At 36.8% G+C, this 16707-nt stretch overlaps 1 protein-coding gene across 2 annotated transcripts in view; it reads right to left on the bottom strand.

The window, feature by feature from the left end:
* arhgap28 (Rho GTPase activating protein 28) overlaps positions 1-16707 on the bottom strand; it is a 120519-nt gene that overhangs the window by 34892 nt on the left and 68920 nt on the right. For both annotated transcript variants that reach the window (XM_028803730.2, XM_051929153.1), the window contains exons 2-5: positions 8953-9149; positions 8544-8764; positions 4727-4814; positions 3375-3538 (exon numbers count right to left, since the gene is read on the bottom strand). In XM_028803730.2, coding sequence (XP_028659563.1) covers positions 3375-3538; positions 4727-4814; positions 8544-8764; positions 8953-9149 — 670 coding nt within the window. The remainder of the gene's footprint in view (positions 1-3374; positions 3539-4726; positions 4815-8543; positions 8765-8952; positions 9150-16707) is intronic.

The following is a 16707-nucleotide window of genomic DNA, read 5'->3' on the forward strand; positions in this document are numbered from 1 at the left end:
AGCCGCTGCTCCTCCGCATCGAGAGGAGTCAGATGAGGTGGCTCGGGCATCTGATCAGGATGCCTCCTGGACGCCTCCCTGGTGAGGTGTTCCGGGCACGTCCAACTGGGAGGAGGCCCCGGGGAAGACCCAGGACACGCTGGAGGGACTATGTCTCTCGACTGGCCTGGGAACGCCTTGGGATTCTCCCGGAAGAGCTAGAAGAAGTGGCCGGGGAGAGGGAAGTCTGGGCATCTCTGCTCAAGCTGCTGCCCCCGCGACCCGACCTCGGATAAGCGGGAGACAATGGATGGATGGATGGATATGTATATTTTGAAAACTTAGAAAAGACATTATCAAGAATCTGGACCATTTGATTAGGAAATAGTATAAAGCAACAACCATTGAATATCATACAAGGATAGGATTTGCATGTCTCTGCTTTACTGCATGAGGCTGGTAAGTAAACACAAAAAAAAGCTGAAAAGAAAATTAATATTAAAAAATAAGCACCAGCTTGAGGAAGAAAAATGGTGTAGAATGGTTTAAATATGTAATTGTGGAAATGTTTTAGACTACCCAAAAATATCTTAAAAGCTAGTTATCTTGGCCACAAATGTTTATTTTCTGGAGAAATCACTATATCACAGGTGTCAAACTCCAGGCCTGGAGGGCCGCAGTGGCTGCAGGGTTTCATTCTAACCCTTTTCCTAATCAGTGAGTAGTTTTCACTGCTAATTAACTCCTTTTCTCTTCATTTTAATAGCCCTGTTTTTAAGGATTCAGTCCTCTCAATTGATTCTTTTCTTCATTAAATGGTAGCCAAACAGAAATGAGACGTGAAACGAGCCAACAGATGACCAGCTAAACTGGGATTTCAAACTCCAACCAATTTCACTCCAACCAGTTTCTTAATGAGAAGCCAATTCTTGCTGTTAATTAAACCTGTTAATTAATTACATGGCTGTAATTAATTACTGTTCATTTTCTGTTTCTGATTATTAACCTGAGAGATCAACCTTACTGAGACCCTCATCTTTCTTTATGTTCAGATAATGTGGTTAGCTGGTCACCTGTTTGCTCATTTTGTGTCTCATTATTGTTTGGCTGCTACTTAAGGAAACAGAAGGAACTAAGGGGTCTGAGTCGAGTTAATTAAAACTGAGGCAAAAAAGTTAATTAGCAGCAAAAACAGGTCACTAATTAAGAATGTGGTTCTTAAAAACCTGCACCCATTGCAGCCCTCCAGGACCGGAGTTCGACACCCCTGCACTATATCCTGTATAATATTAGTACAAAAAAATAAACATTTTAATAGTAAAAAGAGGCTCCTAAACCTTTGTTTGAAGCATTCTGTCCATTGCATGTATTTTTTAAATATCACCACCAGCATACCTGCTCAAATTACTGAGGCAGCGCTAAACCAAAGCAGGGCTAGCGGTACAATTCAGGAAATAATGGGGGTAACCATAGATGCTGGGGTGCCTTGAGAAAAGTTTCGGGAATGGCTGTGCTAATAGACTTTGCCAGACACGAAGTTAAAGTTTTGTATCAACAACAGCACACTAAACCAGATTCTCAGGATGTGGTGATCAAACTATCATAACTAAAATTGGGGAAACTAGGCTCATTTTACACCGAAAAGGTATTGAAATAGCCAAAAAACTGTTTACTTTTGATAACATTATTTGTAGGAGCCACTTGTGTAATAATATGTACAGTAAATGCCTATATTAAAGTGTAAGTATTAGTTGATTAATCATGCCTTTGTGTATAATAAGGCGGTGCTCCATTAGTCTGTCCTGCTTCTAGCTTTTAATTCTGTATAGGGGGATAGGTCAGATGTTAGCTGTTGAGCAGGACATGGAGCAACAGTTTTTAACTGTTTTTGTTGGATATAATTACATAGGTTTCAAGTATAGGAAATATAAATTTTGAAAAATGTTAGACCAAATTTAGTACATTTATTACATTTTTAATTTACCTGTGTTTTGTAATTACATTCTTATATCATGTGGAAAAAGTTATCAGTAGTGTAATGCATCAGAATCTTCAGTCCTGATCAAAGTGGCACTTACCAAATATACTTGCATTCAAGTTTTCCTGTGGATAAGTCGTGGCTTGAATTTGTATAATTTCTGGTATTTTATAATGTCGGTCGTATAAGTTGAATGCAGAAAACTCATGTTTTTGGTCCAGGAGATTATGATATGCTAGCGCCCACCTGAGAGAGTAACCACAGAGCACACTGCCTTTTCTGTCTATGTATTGTACTATGTATTGTACTACGTGACCACACGTAATACCCGAACTATTCTGAAGCGACGTTTGCACTGTTTTGTGTTTTTTGTATCTCACACCATCATACACCTTTATCGTAAAAGCATCCATTTTCTACGATGGAGTGTACGATCAGAAGAAAATATGAAGCTGGTTTTAAATTAAAAGTTATTGAGGTGGCGAAAGAAATTGGTAACTGCGCTACTGCAACAAAATTCGATGTGTCTGTGAAACTGGTGCGAGATTGGAGGAAGCCATCTAGTACACTGTAAGAAACACTAAAATGGTTTATTGGTAAAAATATTTTATGTTTTTCAGCATGGAATCAATGCCAAACACGCTGCAAACACAATTAAAATCTACTGGAGTGGAAGTCTAAAGAGCTTGTACCTCAGAGCTTGACCTTAACAGAGCTGTGTGGACACATACAAGAACAAAAAACAGACAAAGTCAAAAGAAGAAAAAAAGAATTTAATGCAGGACTATTTGAACAATTATACATAAGTCTATGTGGCAATGCTTTCTGTTGTACTACTGTGCTGTCCTGGAGAAAAAGTAAGCAAATGAATTTAAAAATGGATCCAAAGACCTGCACTGCAGTAGATGCATGAGAGGTAGGATCAAGTAGCTGCATTCCAACACATTTACCAAGAAACAAAAAAATCAATTAGTGGAAAGTAGATGGCATAACTTTATAGAAATGCATTGTAATTCAAACAAAAGCCTGCTAGTACATTTTCTGAAATACTGGTTTATTTTTTTAACAAGTTAACAGCATCACGTTTACAATACATGGACCAAATACATTGAATACTATTTGCCTTTGTTTTCTTTCATTTAATTTAGCAGTATAGTAATTGCTACAAAACACTGAATGGCATTTTTTTGGAGTATGTGCATTTTACTACTGTACATATTGTTAAAAACATAACAAATATGAACAAAGAGTATTCAATTCCAGAGCTACTGTGATATATAAACAGATGTTTGAAATATGCAAAGTGGTGATTGTTGCTGGATACAAGTTTTTTTGGAAATATAGTACTGTATCTGAATAAATAAAGAAAAAGGTTTTAATTGTAATTAGACAAAAAGTAAAATCTGCTGTGACTTACTGGTAATGTAGCTTCATCCCTCTTTATTCGATGGATACCACAGCACTGTATGGTTTTCCCATTGATTGAAACACATTCTGAAAAGGGCACTTCAAGATTCAGTTCTTCTGTTGACAAAGAGTTGTCTTTGCTATTCAGCTGGCAATTGGATGTGCAAGTGTCCACTGTAAAACCATTCATGTAGCAGTGCTTATTAGTTTTACTAATATAAATGCTTAATTATACTACATTAATTCAACCTGATACTCCATCTATTGTCTAATGCACTTATCTAGTTCATCTGTCCCAGAAAACTTGTAATTACAAAACTCATACAAATGACAGAATGCAAAAATAGCAACATCATTTAACTTTATAGCCTGAATGGTGTTTTGTAGACTAATGCATTACATTTTAACATACGTAACCATTTAAAACTGTTCACAACTAAACACACACATTGCTATATAGATGATTCAAACAGATATGGCACTACTAAAAAGGAACTTTAAACAATCCAGTTTTCATTGTACTGTACTCAGCTTTTAGACCATTATTGTTTCAGTATTGTTCTATGTATGCTTTCTGTTCTATATATGCTTGACTTTTCACTACATTCATAATGGCTAACATGGTACAACACCCTAGTACTTAAAGTTTAGAAAAATCTAGCAAAAAATATAAATTTAACATAAACATTGCAACACTGCTTGACTCATTTCCTAACTTATAACTGAAAATTAACCAGTTGTTTTTTATTTCTTTATACATTAGCTGTAGTGTATGTTGTGTTTTTCTCAAAGATTTTACACAGCACAGAACAGTTTTACTTAGCATAATCACTAGCTATGGATAATGTGTTACTTCTGGCCTGGTCAATGAATGTCCATTGATTATCATAAACATTTTATGCATCTGAGTCCTTTGAAAGTTGAATTCTTGTTTAAATCTCATCTAGGAAAATCCATTCATTTTCAGTGCCCAATTTTCCTCAAGAAACTAAAACCTGTCCAATTACTAAGAGGAGCTAAGCAGGTTAGGGCATTAGTTAATTAGTATGGTGCACTAATGCAATGTTACAATTCACACAGCAGGCCTCCTGAATGTCATTCATCAGCCTTGACATATTGTATGCCTTTAAAGTGTAGAAAAAACCTGTCAACTTGGGGTGAAAGGTTAAAGACAGGGCAAATGTCATTAACTATGATCTCAATCAGGATCCAGTTATACTTTCTGCTAAAAAATGGAAAATCTTGAAAAATGTGCTTTAAAATTAATGGTTTTTACAGATATATGAAAGTTTCAATAATTTTAAAATGAATTGTTTTCAAGAAACATGAATTTAACAATGAAACAGTTTAAACACTACTTACACCCTCCTGGAACCCGTAAAGGCAATTTAAAAGGCAGCGAAATGCTTTTGGAAGGTTTAGTTGTTTCAGCTCCAGGACCAAATCCAGTCTGTAACCAAACCAAAAATTGGATTTATACACTAAAATTTATAATTATGCATTAAAAGTACATATTAAAAAATTAAAGTGCAAGGCATAACCCAAACAGTTTTATTTCCCATAAAGCAAATGTGAAGTTCATAACAACCTTCAGAAGAAAAACAGTATTTTGTGGCACAATAGTGAATCTGAATTTAGTTATTTACAGCAAAATAATCAAATTTCCACATCTCTTCACCTACATGGAAAGAAAATCAAAATATGCTTATCTGTAATACTTCCTAAACATGAAATAACTGTATAATAAAACATACTGATTTATTCCAATATAATTGGTCTTATTTAAGCAGTATGTTGGCCCAGTGATCAATGATGTCTGCTCACTGTCTGTGTGAAGCGCATCTGGAGTTTTCTCTCGGTCCTCCAGTTTCCTTCCACATTTTAAAAATGATATTTCTTGGTGCAAACAGAATTGTCTGTAACTAAGCATCAATAAAAACAAGTTAAAAATATAAAATAAAAATTACTTTTTTGTAATTCTTTGTGTGTATTTGAGAGGGGTGTTTGTTGTTGTTTGTTCTAATGATTCCTGAGCTATCGTGAAAAGATAAATTTCCCCCTGGGCCAAATAAAGTTCTTTTGTTTGTTCGCGAACAAACAAATGAATGATATAAGCTTTGTGGAGCACATTTTTTAAAAAGATTCCCAAAGTAATTTTCAACAATTACTTTAGCCTAAACATATAAATCAAATTATTCTTTTATATTGAATAATAATATTATTATTTTATATTTAATTTAAAAGATTTTATTTTATTATGGGCTGAAGGGGTTAACAATCCCTATTGGAAAGAGCCAATGCCTGCTATTTACAGGATGCCCGCGACTCACTTGGCTTTGCTATATATACTTTTGGAAAGTATCTTCAAATATTTAACTGTTCTTGCTAGGAAAAGCAAAGTTTTGCTAGAGTTTGTGAGAATTATGATACTTAATTCTACTGATCAAGTTGAACAAGACCATAGTTAAAATAAGAGAATATTTAGGCTTTTGTCTGTTCTTTATGCAGTTGGGATATAAATGAAAACAAAAACACTAAATTATCTACTGAAGTAATTCTCCTTAATGTTTTATACTGCTAAATACTGTTCTATGATCCATTTGGATTGAGGGACTTGCTCAGGTTTACAACATCCACAGATCGATACACCCAGCCACACACAGAGACAGGCATCACTACAGATGAACCAAACAAATCAAAATGGTTAAAATATCATTAGAGTGTAATTTGAAGGGCCCCAGCTTGTTTAAGCACTAGAAACCTGGGACATGGTGTGTGTATAGCTATGTAATATCAAAAGACACTTGAAACCCTTAGATTCTTGATGCCTATGAGTACAGGAAGGGTTTCAAACCAATTTCCAAGCAATTTGTGGTCTGAAAGCGGCAGTCAATTAATGCCTCTGAATCAAACACTGTCATGCTACGTAGAGATAAGAAAAATAAAAATCAAGGCTAAATACTGTTTGAGTAATACTTTCAAGTAAACAAATAATTGAAAAAAAAGCATCTAAATTCTAAATATCATTTAAGTGTTACACTGTTGTATTCCTTAAGAAGATATACGGTAAGCATTATAATTTCACCCATTTTATATGTGTATACAAATACCTTATTTTCTGTATTTCCTGATTTATATTTTAAAATAGAATTTAATGTGTCTGACCTGCTACATACTTTTCTGAAAACATACGCACTATTAATACATAAAATTAACCAAGAAAGGGAAATTACATACTGTAAGTTTGAATTAGAATTCAGAACACACACAAAAAGGTAAAAAGCTTTGTCTCGATTTTGTGAATCCCAATATCTAAAGATATGGTTGAGGAGGATACATCATAGTGAACTCTCTGGCTCAAGAAGAGAACACTGTAGACTCTGCCAAAAGGTCTGTCTGTCTAGTCTCAGACACAAACACATTAAGAAGATGTATTGAAAATTCCAGATGAAGAGTAAATGTGCAGCTGTCAACACGCTCTAGAACTCCACAAAAAGGCTCAAACTGCAAGGTCTAAAGACATGAGCTACTTAAGGAATCCAAAGCCTATCTGTATTCTCCCAGAAAACAATCCACCTAAGAGGAAAGAAAAGTCATATGTGACTAAAATGCAAGTGTTAGGTACTGTACTAAGCTAATGCTACCTTACAGTGAAGCATTACAGTGGTAGTAATATGCAATGAAAATGCTTCAATGGAGAATAAAAAAATAATTTGAAATTAAAGAAAAAAGTTGAATAAATCTTGACTCTGCAGCTGCACGAATAAAAAGGTAAAGTGCCACTTTCGGTTAACAGAAATAGCCCAAAAGTTGATAGAAATCTATGTTTTGTACCTAATACCTGTATGCAAAATTTGGTTAACCTAAGTGAAAGCGTACTCAAGTTATCATGTTTACATACACACACACCGACACAGACAAACAGACATAATTCTAAAAATGGTATTTTTGGACTCAGGGAGGTCTAAAATGTTGAGATTCTTCAAAATCTCAAAATGGAATTTTTTGAGGATTCCAATTCTTTCCCAGTATTTCATAAACGAGAAAGTCAGGGAGGTCTAAAACGTCGAGATTCATCAAAATCTCGACATTGAATCTTTGGACGATTACAATACTTTCCCTATACTTCGTATACGAGAAAGCAAAAAATGAACAATCTCTCTGAACACCTGGATTTGGGTTTAACATTCACCTTCTTCTACAATAACAATCCGAATCATCAAGCTTAAGTAGCAATATACTAGTTTAAATGTAAGTGAATATGAATGTCTTTGAAGTACAGAGTCAAAGTGTTCCCCTCAACCATATTGATTATCGATAGCACAACTTTAATAGCCAAACAACTTGTGAGTTTTGATTGAAAATAACGTCTGGGCAAAATTTACACACACACTCACTGAAAATAACCCATACCAATATGGGTAGATGGGTATGGCGCATGAAGTAAAACATTTGTCTTCATAAATCAAAAAGAGTAACAGTCACCCCAGTGACACAGAGGTCAGGATTGCTGCCACATTCTTCCAAGTGTCTGCAATAGTTGGATTAATGTGTATTTAAGTTCCCTTCCTCAACAGTACAACTATCTGGTAAGGATGTTTGAAATCTCCAAATCAGACCCAGTGTGATGATTCACTCTTAGTACATGTGCGCCTGAGGATGGGCTATCATACAATCCAAAGTTAATTTCCACCAGGATAGGTTCTCACAACCTATGATACTACGATGTACCAAACAGATTTAGAAAATGAACAGGGGTATAATCACCTCACAAAGCTCTCCAATTGGAACTTTTGAGAATACTAAACAAACTAAGACCTTGAAAAGAAAAATAATGCTCTTAACATAACTGTTTTATCTTCATTGATTTTTATAAAACTTCTTGTATGAACACTACAATTTAATAACAGAAACCATATGGTCTATTTAAGGGTTAGATATGTGACATAAGCTGAACAGTCATAATGTCTAACTTTTTCCATGTGGAATTAAAGTGATATAGTTTTTACTATTTTATATTTGATTTACTTTTGTATAGTGTTCTTTACCAAGTAAAGGCCCGGCGTAAAACAATTTTACAACCATACCACAATAACAGTAAACTGCTAAACATTAAAATGGAAATTACCACACAGTCCTTCCATCATGTTTGTGCTTCCCACAACAATTTTGTACTCACTGGAGCATCTCCACCTGAAAAGATGTCCCGAACATCTCTGACAGGATGCTTATATTTCATGCGCAGTGTTTGTGTGTAATTGTCCAGTCGTTTCTGGACAACAGCAGCCTGTTTTCGAGTCAGTGTGGACAACAGAGCTTCTGCACAGTCCTTTTCAGGTACTCCTGATACCAACATTGACAATCCGGTTTCATTTAGCCAAGCTTCATCCTGCTCACTTTCTGTAAATAGAAAATCAAACAGGCATCAACATACATATCAAATAACTTTGTGGATTCTGAAAATGATTTTTAGATACACTAAAAAATGGTTAATTAGAATTTGTTGGAAAACCCTAATAAAATGAATATTTAAAATTCATATTATTTTTAATTTTGTTACATTTGTTACATTTATCATTTCTGCTTACCATCAACAGATTTGACTTCAAATACTTGGTCTTCTTGTGTATTATCAGCACCCTCTTCTATGCTCTTCACTTCACTCCAGTAATCTTCCATGGAGGTGCTATCTAGGGATTCCTGAGAAATGGAGCGTCCAATGGAGGGGGGAGACAACGACTCCTGAGAGATCATCCTAAAAATCTTTTTGTAGTTTACCTTCCTGCTAAAGAGGAGAAAATTAATATTCGGGTCAGCTATTTGGTCTGAAAAACAATTAATGATTAAATCTATTAAAAGAAAAGTGATATTACATTGTATATATGAGCATGCATTTTTAATACTATAACTGCAATACCTACAGCATAATCACAAAATCATCATCACAAAACTTGAGAGCAGAAATATTTAGTCTAATTACATAGGAAGTTCAGTAGTCATCAGAAATTTGACAAACAGCATCAACAAACTGGTTGAAATATAATCAGAAATAAAAATTGGTAGAATGGGTTGAAAACTGAAAACTCCTGGGGCCTTATGTATAAACGGTGTGTACGCACAAAAATGTTGCGTACCCCCATTTCCACGCTTACATTGTGATGTATAAAAACTAAACTTGGCGTAAAGAAATGCACATTTTTACGCTACCTTAATTCTTGGCGTATGCAAGTTCTCTGCTCGGTTTTGCAAACTGGTGGCACCCAGCGTCAAAGCAGTGCTTTTGTTCCAGTGTGGTTACCCTTTCTTTTTTAGATCCACATCCCTGACGCGGCTTTATCAAACACACTGAAAATAACTGCATATTGTTTATTAGTTTAAGGCATCTGATTGTAATTAACCTGTAACAATATAATGGTCCACGGAATGGCCAAACTATTCCAAATACCATAGCTGCTTTAGCGTTGTTATTCTCAAGTATTTATCCCACTGTATTTGAGTGTGGAATCACAGCTCTGAAGCAGCTGATCAGAAAGAGAATTATTGGTATACAGCATCAAGCACACGCTGCCTCAGCCATGCGCTATTTGAACTGCTCTCATATGGCAAACGCTTAAAAGCCTTTCCTGTACGGACCTCGCAGTTTAGAAACAGTTTCATCCCAAGAGCTCTAAACACACTCAATCAGTCCATCAAGTGCTCCTTATAGAACTGTTTGTACCTATAAATAAAATTACCTCACTGTAAACTTACGATACAGTTATAATATTGCACAACCTGTGCCACTTTAAAAAGTGGGTATTTACATATGATGATATCATTTTTAAGATGAAATGCAGCAAAATATGTTTATTACATTATACAGATAAAATTTTAACTTCATTGAAATTATCTATATTGTTAATAATTAAACATGTGAGGACACATGTCGCAGCGTTAGTGTCGAGTTGGCGCCCCGTTTAGGGATTGTTCCTGCCTTGTGCTAGGGCTGGCGTGACACTGGATGGATAGATGGATAGAATAATTAAACATGTATTACGAAGATATTTCAATGTTCCTTAAAAGTTTTGAAGAATTGGCATTCTAAGTTTACAGATGGCTTGACATCTACAGAGCTGATTATGTGGCGATTGGTTACTTGGAGAAAGAAAAGGAAGGACAGGAATAGGAGGTTAGTACGTTTGAAAGAGACAGTACTGCTGCAATAAATTATTTCATAGAAGGTAGCGCGAACGGCGCAGCAGGCATCTTGCGTGAGGCTGGAACAAACTCTGGACGGGGCGCCAACTCATCACTATCGCTGTGCCACCATGTTCCCATGTTTAATAACATGCTTTAATTCCTATCATCATGAAAATAGTATACATCTCAGTATTTAATTTATTTAGAGAGCTGTAATATCATGAATGTAATGGATTCTGTGTCCTTTCAGAAGAAGTGATTCACACACATAGACCACATAGAAGAACACATATAATACAAATCATTTAACGTGCTACTTTAGTTACGATAATATTTGAATAAAAAGTAAATTAAATGATTTTATGATGAAGTTTATGATGTTCTACTTTAATGACAAAATAAACTATGTGATTAAAGTGGAAATTTCGAGATTAAAATTGACATTTCAAGCTTTTTTTGCCACAGTTTGCCTATTTTTTGTCTTTTCTCTGTATCCTAATAAGTTTCCATATGACTCTCAGATGATGGGTTACGACTCGCCTTTTTACGGTGACTTTGATATCTGACTTCTTTTTTATTTCGGGCACTATTATCTGACAACATGTTTTTTATTTCAGGCACTGTGTGACTTTGTGAACTTGAATTTTCGAGTTTCTCCGACACTCTATGTCACTCAATCAACTTCCTTTTGTTGTTTATACCACTGTTTAAACTAACAAATAGTATGTTTTTCCTTGCCTCCATTTGGTATTCGCTGAAATTCTTCTGTTTTTCCCCATGCTTTTGCCATTGTCTTTTCACAGAACGCCGAGATTAAGGGCTATTTATATTGATTTGCATATTCAAAGAGGCGTAATTCTGGGAGGAGTTGGGGGGCGGCGGCAGGGGTGTGCACGTGTGTTACTTTTCACGCTGACAGGGATTTATGTAGCAGAAGAACGTGGAAGTTGGCGTATGAATAGATTCATGCATCTAGATTTTTTTGTGCGTATGCACATTTCCGCTTTTGTCCATACGCCATGTTTTAGTATGAATTCTCCACACGGTGTTATGCATGAGGCCTCTGGTTGTAGGAACATTACGGAGTAGTTTATCAATTCATAGCCAGTTAGAGTCTAAACTAGGAACATAAGGGGTAAGAGAGAGTGTGGTTGAGAGCATGCGCTGATAGCACGTTATCGCACCCACCACACGACGAACCAGGCGGATTGGGACCCGAGTGCAGTGGGTGACACCTCAGTACCACACTTGAACAGTGTGACATTTGTTACGGTGGCTGGAGTGTCAATCCTGCTACCAATCCCCAAGTTTTCCCTGTAAATTGGAGGAAATGCTTGCAGGGCTGGGTGCAGATTAACGTCATACCCAGGACAAAGCAATTGCAGGTTAAGGGCTTTGACCAAGGGCCCAACTGAGTAGAGTCTCTTCTGGCATTTATGGTATTCGAACCAGCAACCTTCCGATTGCCAGCATGGATCTCTAGCCTCAGAGCCAACACTCCGATAAGGGGTAAGGTATGAAAAAAATCTAAGAGGGGTGCTAGTGTAATATATGCAATACACATACACACCCCAACATCCACTAATAAACTGCCATAGACATTTTTAAAATGAGTGAAGAAAATAGGAGTAACTAGAGAAAAGCCCTGACAAGCACAATAAAAACATTTAAATTCTACACACATAGTGACAGAGCTGGAGTTCACACCCAGTCCCCTAGAGATGTTGATCAGCAACACTACCAACTATTCCACTGTGCTGCTCTAATACCTTAACTTCACAGATTTACATAAGTACACTAAATCACATACTGTATAAATAACACAAGAAGGAATGTATTGATCTGCTAAGCAAATTTTTAGCAAACAGAAAAAACGGAGGTAAAAGCAAGATGTTTTTGATTCAAAGTTGCTTTGTTTCACAAACCAATGCTATGGACTTCAGTCAATGACACCTAAAGACAGTTCTGGCCTCAAGGGAGCATGGCACCCTGACACTATGGTGGCTTGATATGCCCCTTTGTTGATTGGAGTGTAATAATATTTGCATATGAAATTGAAATTGAAAGGGGGGGTCCCCTTGGAAATTAGACAGTGTTCATATCTTTGTTGTTAAAGAATGAAGGGCTGGTCTTGTAGAGCTATAATGACATACACTAGAAGAGCAAGGTTTTATGCTTGAATATGCCATGGTCCCCCAAAAGGCATGGAGCTCCTAGGCCAGTACCTATCTGGCCTTAGCCTAGAACGAGCTTTAATTAAAGATAATATAGAGGATAATGCAGGTGAAAATCGATAAAAACCTATCATCCATCCAACCATTTTCCAACCCGCTGAATCCGAACACAGGGTCACGGGGGTCTGCTGGAACCAATCCCAGCCAACACAGGGCAGGAACCAATCCCGGGCAGGGTGCCAACCCACCGCAGAAAAACCTATCATTCATTCACCTATCCTATCCATTCCTCGAGTCTGCTTTCTACAATGTGGTTTCATAGGGATCTATACACAGAAAACAATACTGATAGAAACAACCAGACCATGCCAATTTAAAGTTAAACATTAATTTAGCAGCACATCCTTGCGAGTTACTCAGTCTGCTGCTGTATACTGATACTGTACTGAATCATTCTGAAAATGATCAGTCCCTAGTGTGCTAGAGACCCTTATCTAGCATAATGTAGGTTCAGGCCTTTGCCTCCTTGCTGCAAAGTATCTTTACCTTACATGAATGTCTGCCTAGATTTTGCTCAGAACTTCTAATCCGTAAAAATAAAAGAAACATTTCGGCAAGAACACAGCATTTATGAAATTCTATCTCAGAAAGCATTATTCCTCATTTCCAAAAAAATACTCAGTCCCCTTTTTGGACTGGACTACCAAATAAATTAAAGTGCTGCCTTTACGGGATTGCAATTGAAACCACTTATTGCATGGACTACTACCTTGAATTCCAAAGCTTTGTGATGGCAACAAAAAGCAAGCAGACTCCACCTGCTGTTTGTAAAATTCTTGTAACTTTTCAGAAATAAATCTCTTTCCAATTGTGGCTCTGAAAATTAACTTACTGTGAAAGGACACAAGTCTGCGGTGTAACTGACAATGGCTTGGCAATAATTCAGAACAATAAAACATTCTTAATGATCTCACCATTGTCTGCAATATCTTAACAGGTACAACATTGTTTAAGATAGATAGATAGATAGATAGATAGATAGATAGATAGATAGATAGATAGATAGATAGATAGATAGATAGATAGATAGATAGATAGATAGATAGATAGATAGATAGATAGATAGATAGATAGATAGATAGATAGATAGATAGATAGATAGATAGATAGATAGATAGATCGAAATCATGCCTCAAAGTTCAATACAGGTCAACCTTTTCAAATTGTAGTTTTGTTCTTGCTCATTATAAATTAATTAAAAATGGTTTGTCAGTTGGTTCAGAGATGTTGCTTGTCTGCTGCATCTTCATAACTGAAATGTATTATCGTATCTCCTGCAAACCTCTTTTCTCATAAGCCAAAACCATGGATTACTTTCACATATTGTACGTGTCTCATTGCTTGACTTTCTGATAGCTGTCTGATTTTTCTTTTTTTCATTCTTTGATAATTAGTTATTTTCCTTCCAGTCATACAGTTTGCGCTAATAAATGTTAAAATCAACTTACAAAAAAGTATCAAATAATTGTTAATGAATCCAAATTCAAAGCACAAAAGGGCATTATATTTTATAATTATAGTTTTTTCTGTATTTTAATTATATGCAGGTTATAGATTTAAAAAGGTAAATAAATTTGTTGACAAGCACTCAGATAGGGGAATCAAATCATAAAGTAGAGGCAGGTAAATCCCTATATATATACACATGGATAGCATTCATACTCTAGCAGACAACCAATCAAAAAAATATAAATAAATGTATCCTTACAGATGATTAGAAATAATAGAGGCATAGAGTATACCAGGTCCCAGTGGACAGTGGGTGAAAGCAATTAAAAGGCTAACAGCAATGTGTGAGGGATAATTCACCACAGAATATGCTCAAGCCTTATAACCAATTTGTGCCATGTCAGATTAGGTTGGGGAGCAAGTATTGCTACAGCATTGCTGCACCCACCACATAGTGAAACAGCTTGGAATTCTGGTAGGCAACCCCCCCAGGCTCACACGTCGTCCAGTCCAACCCTCCGGAAATGACCATCTATCTGCCACAGCCAGGTGCTAAGTGGCTGTCCCTTTGGCCTGGTCCAGGCTCTTGGGTCCTCAACAGCGAGAATTCTGCAATTCTGTAATGTGAATCCCTCTAAGTCCCAGGGTGTCCCACAGGGCAGCTCAATCAACTGAGTTGAACGTTTACTAAAATTGACAAAGGTTGCAAAGAAACTCAGCCGATAGTCACGTTTGCACTCGAGCAGAACTCTCAGTGCAGCCAAATCTAAAATTCTATGTGTACTTTGAGTTCTCTGTATTATAGGTAAGAAATGACAAATGCAATCCAGATAATCTCTATGACAGACCCGGGTTCGCTTCCCAGGTCCTCCCTGCGTGGAGTTTGCATGTTCTCCTCGTGTCTGCGTGGGTTTCCTCCAGGTGCTCCGATTTCCTCCCACAGTTCAAAGACATGCAGGTTAGGTGTATTGGCGATTCTAAATTGGCCCTAGTGTGCGCTTAGTGTGTGGGTGTGTGTGTGTGTCCTGCAGTGGGTTGGCACCCTGCCCGGGATTGGTTCCTGCTTTGCACCCTGTGTTGGCTGGGATTGGCTCCAGCAGACCCCCATGACCCTGTGTTCGGATTCAGCATCTTAGAAAATGGATGGATGGATGGATAATCTGTATGACATTAACTCCACAACCACAGGTATAAGCTAAGAGGAAATGCTGCAGCAAGTAAATGCAGAGCAACATGACAGAAATGTTGGTACAATCAAAGTGGATAACAGTTTTTACTTGAAATAAAGACACAGATATACAAATGGAGGCCAGCTAAGACTAAAAATAACACAAGTATTCAAAAGCACTGTATTTTGTGACACGGAGAACTGCAGACATATAGAACTAGTTAATAAAGCAGCACATTGGCATTATTCAGATTAAATTCAACATATTTCAGTGTGGTCAAAAGATAGCTTCAAGGAAATCATTAAATTACATTTTTTAAATTCATGGTGAAATGAATTGATGCCCTAGGTTTATATTAATACCTTTGGTGAAGTGCTTGCAATTACTGATTTGACTATCCTTATAATTAAATAAAAAACAATAACATTTTAATTATGACTTTGAAAAAGATGAAATGATATGTACAGATACAGTTTAAGTATAATTTTTGAGTTCTGTGCTGAAAGGCGTCTGAAGTTTAACTTGCACAGCAAGGCACTTATTTTTGTTATACTGTACAGTGATCCCTCGCTATATCGCGCTTCGTCTTTCGCGGCTTCACTCCATCGCGGATTTTAAATGTAAGCATATGTGAATATATATCGCGGATTTTTCACTGCTTCGCGGATGTCTGCGATCTACAGTACGTGTGCTTCCTCAATTGATTTGCCCATTTGAATTCAAACAAGGGACGCATTTGAATTCAAACAAGGGACGCTATTGGCGGATGGCTGAGAAGCTACCCAATCAGAGCACGCGGTTAAGTTCCTGTGTGCTGCTGATTGGCTCAGCGACGGAGTGCTGCATTAACCAGGAAGTCTAATCTCACTCATTTTGCATTAACGTGCACAAGCGCCAACAGAAGATGCAAATGATTGCAGAAAAGGTAAAAGTTTTGGATATGTTGAAGGAAAGAAACAGCTACACCGCTGCAGGACACCATTACAGCATAAATGAGTCCACAATTCTTTTTATTTAAAAAGGAGGAAAAGCATATAAGATCTACCGCTGCAGTGTCTTTTAACCAGGGCGCAAAATGAGTTGCAAGTGGACGTTTTAAGGCAGTAGTCTGGATGGAATCTGCTTTAGGGATTTGGATTGAAGAGTGATAGAAGAAGAACAACGGCGGTGCTAAACAGTCGCCTGAAGAGGCTCCTTTAGAAGAGCTGTAACGCTATCCTTTGTTGTGCAGTAAAATTAAACTCATCGTTATCGGACAAGACGTCGTGTCATTGTTGGCGAGTAACCATAATTAATTATTTACGCACAGTAC

The sequence above is a fragment of the Erpetoichthys calabaricus genome, chromosome 6 (assembly GCF_900747795.2).
Source record: "Erpetoichthys calabaricus chromosome 6, fErpCal1.3, whole genome shotgun sequence".
Taxonomy (NCBI): Eukaryota; Metazoa; Chordata; class Cladistia; order Polypteriformes; family Polypteridae; genus Erpetoichthys; species Erpetoichthys calabaricus.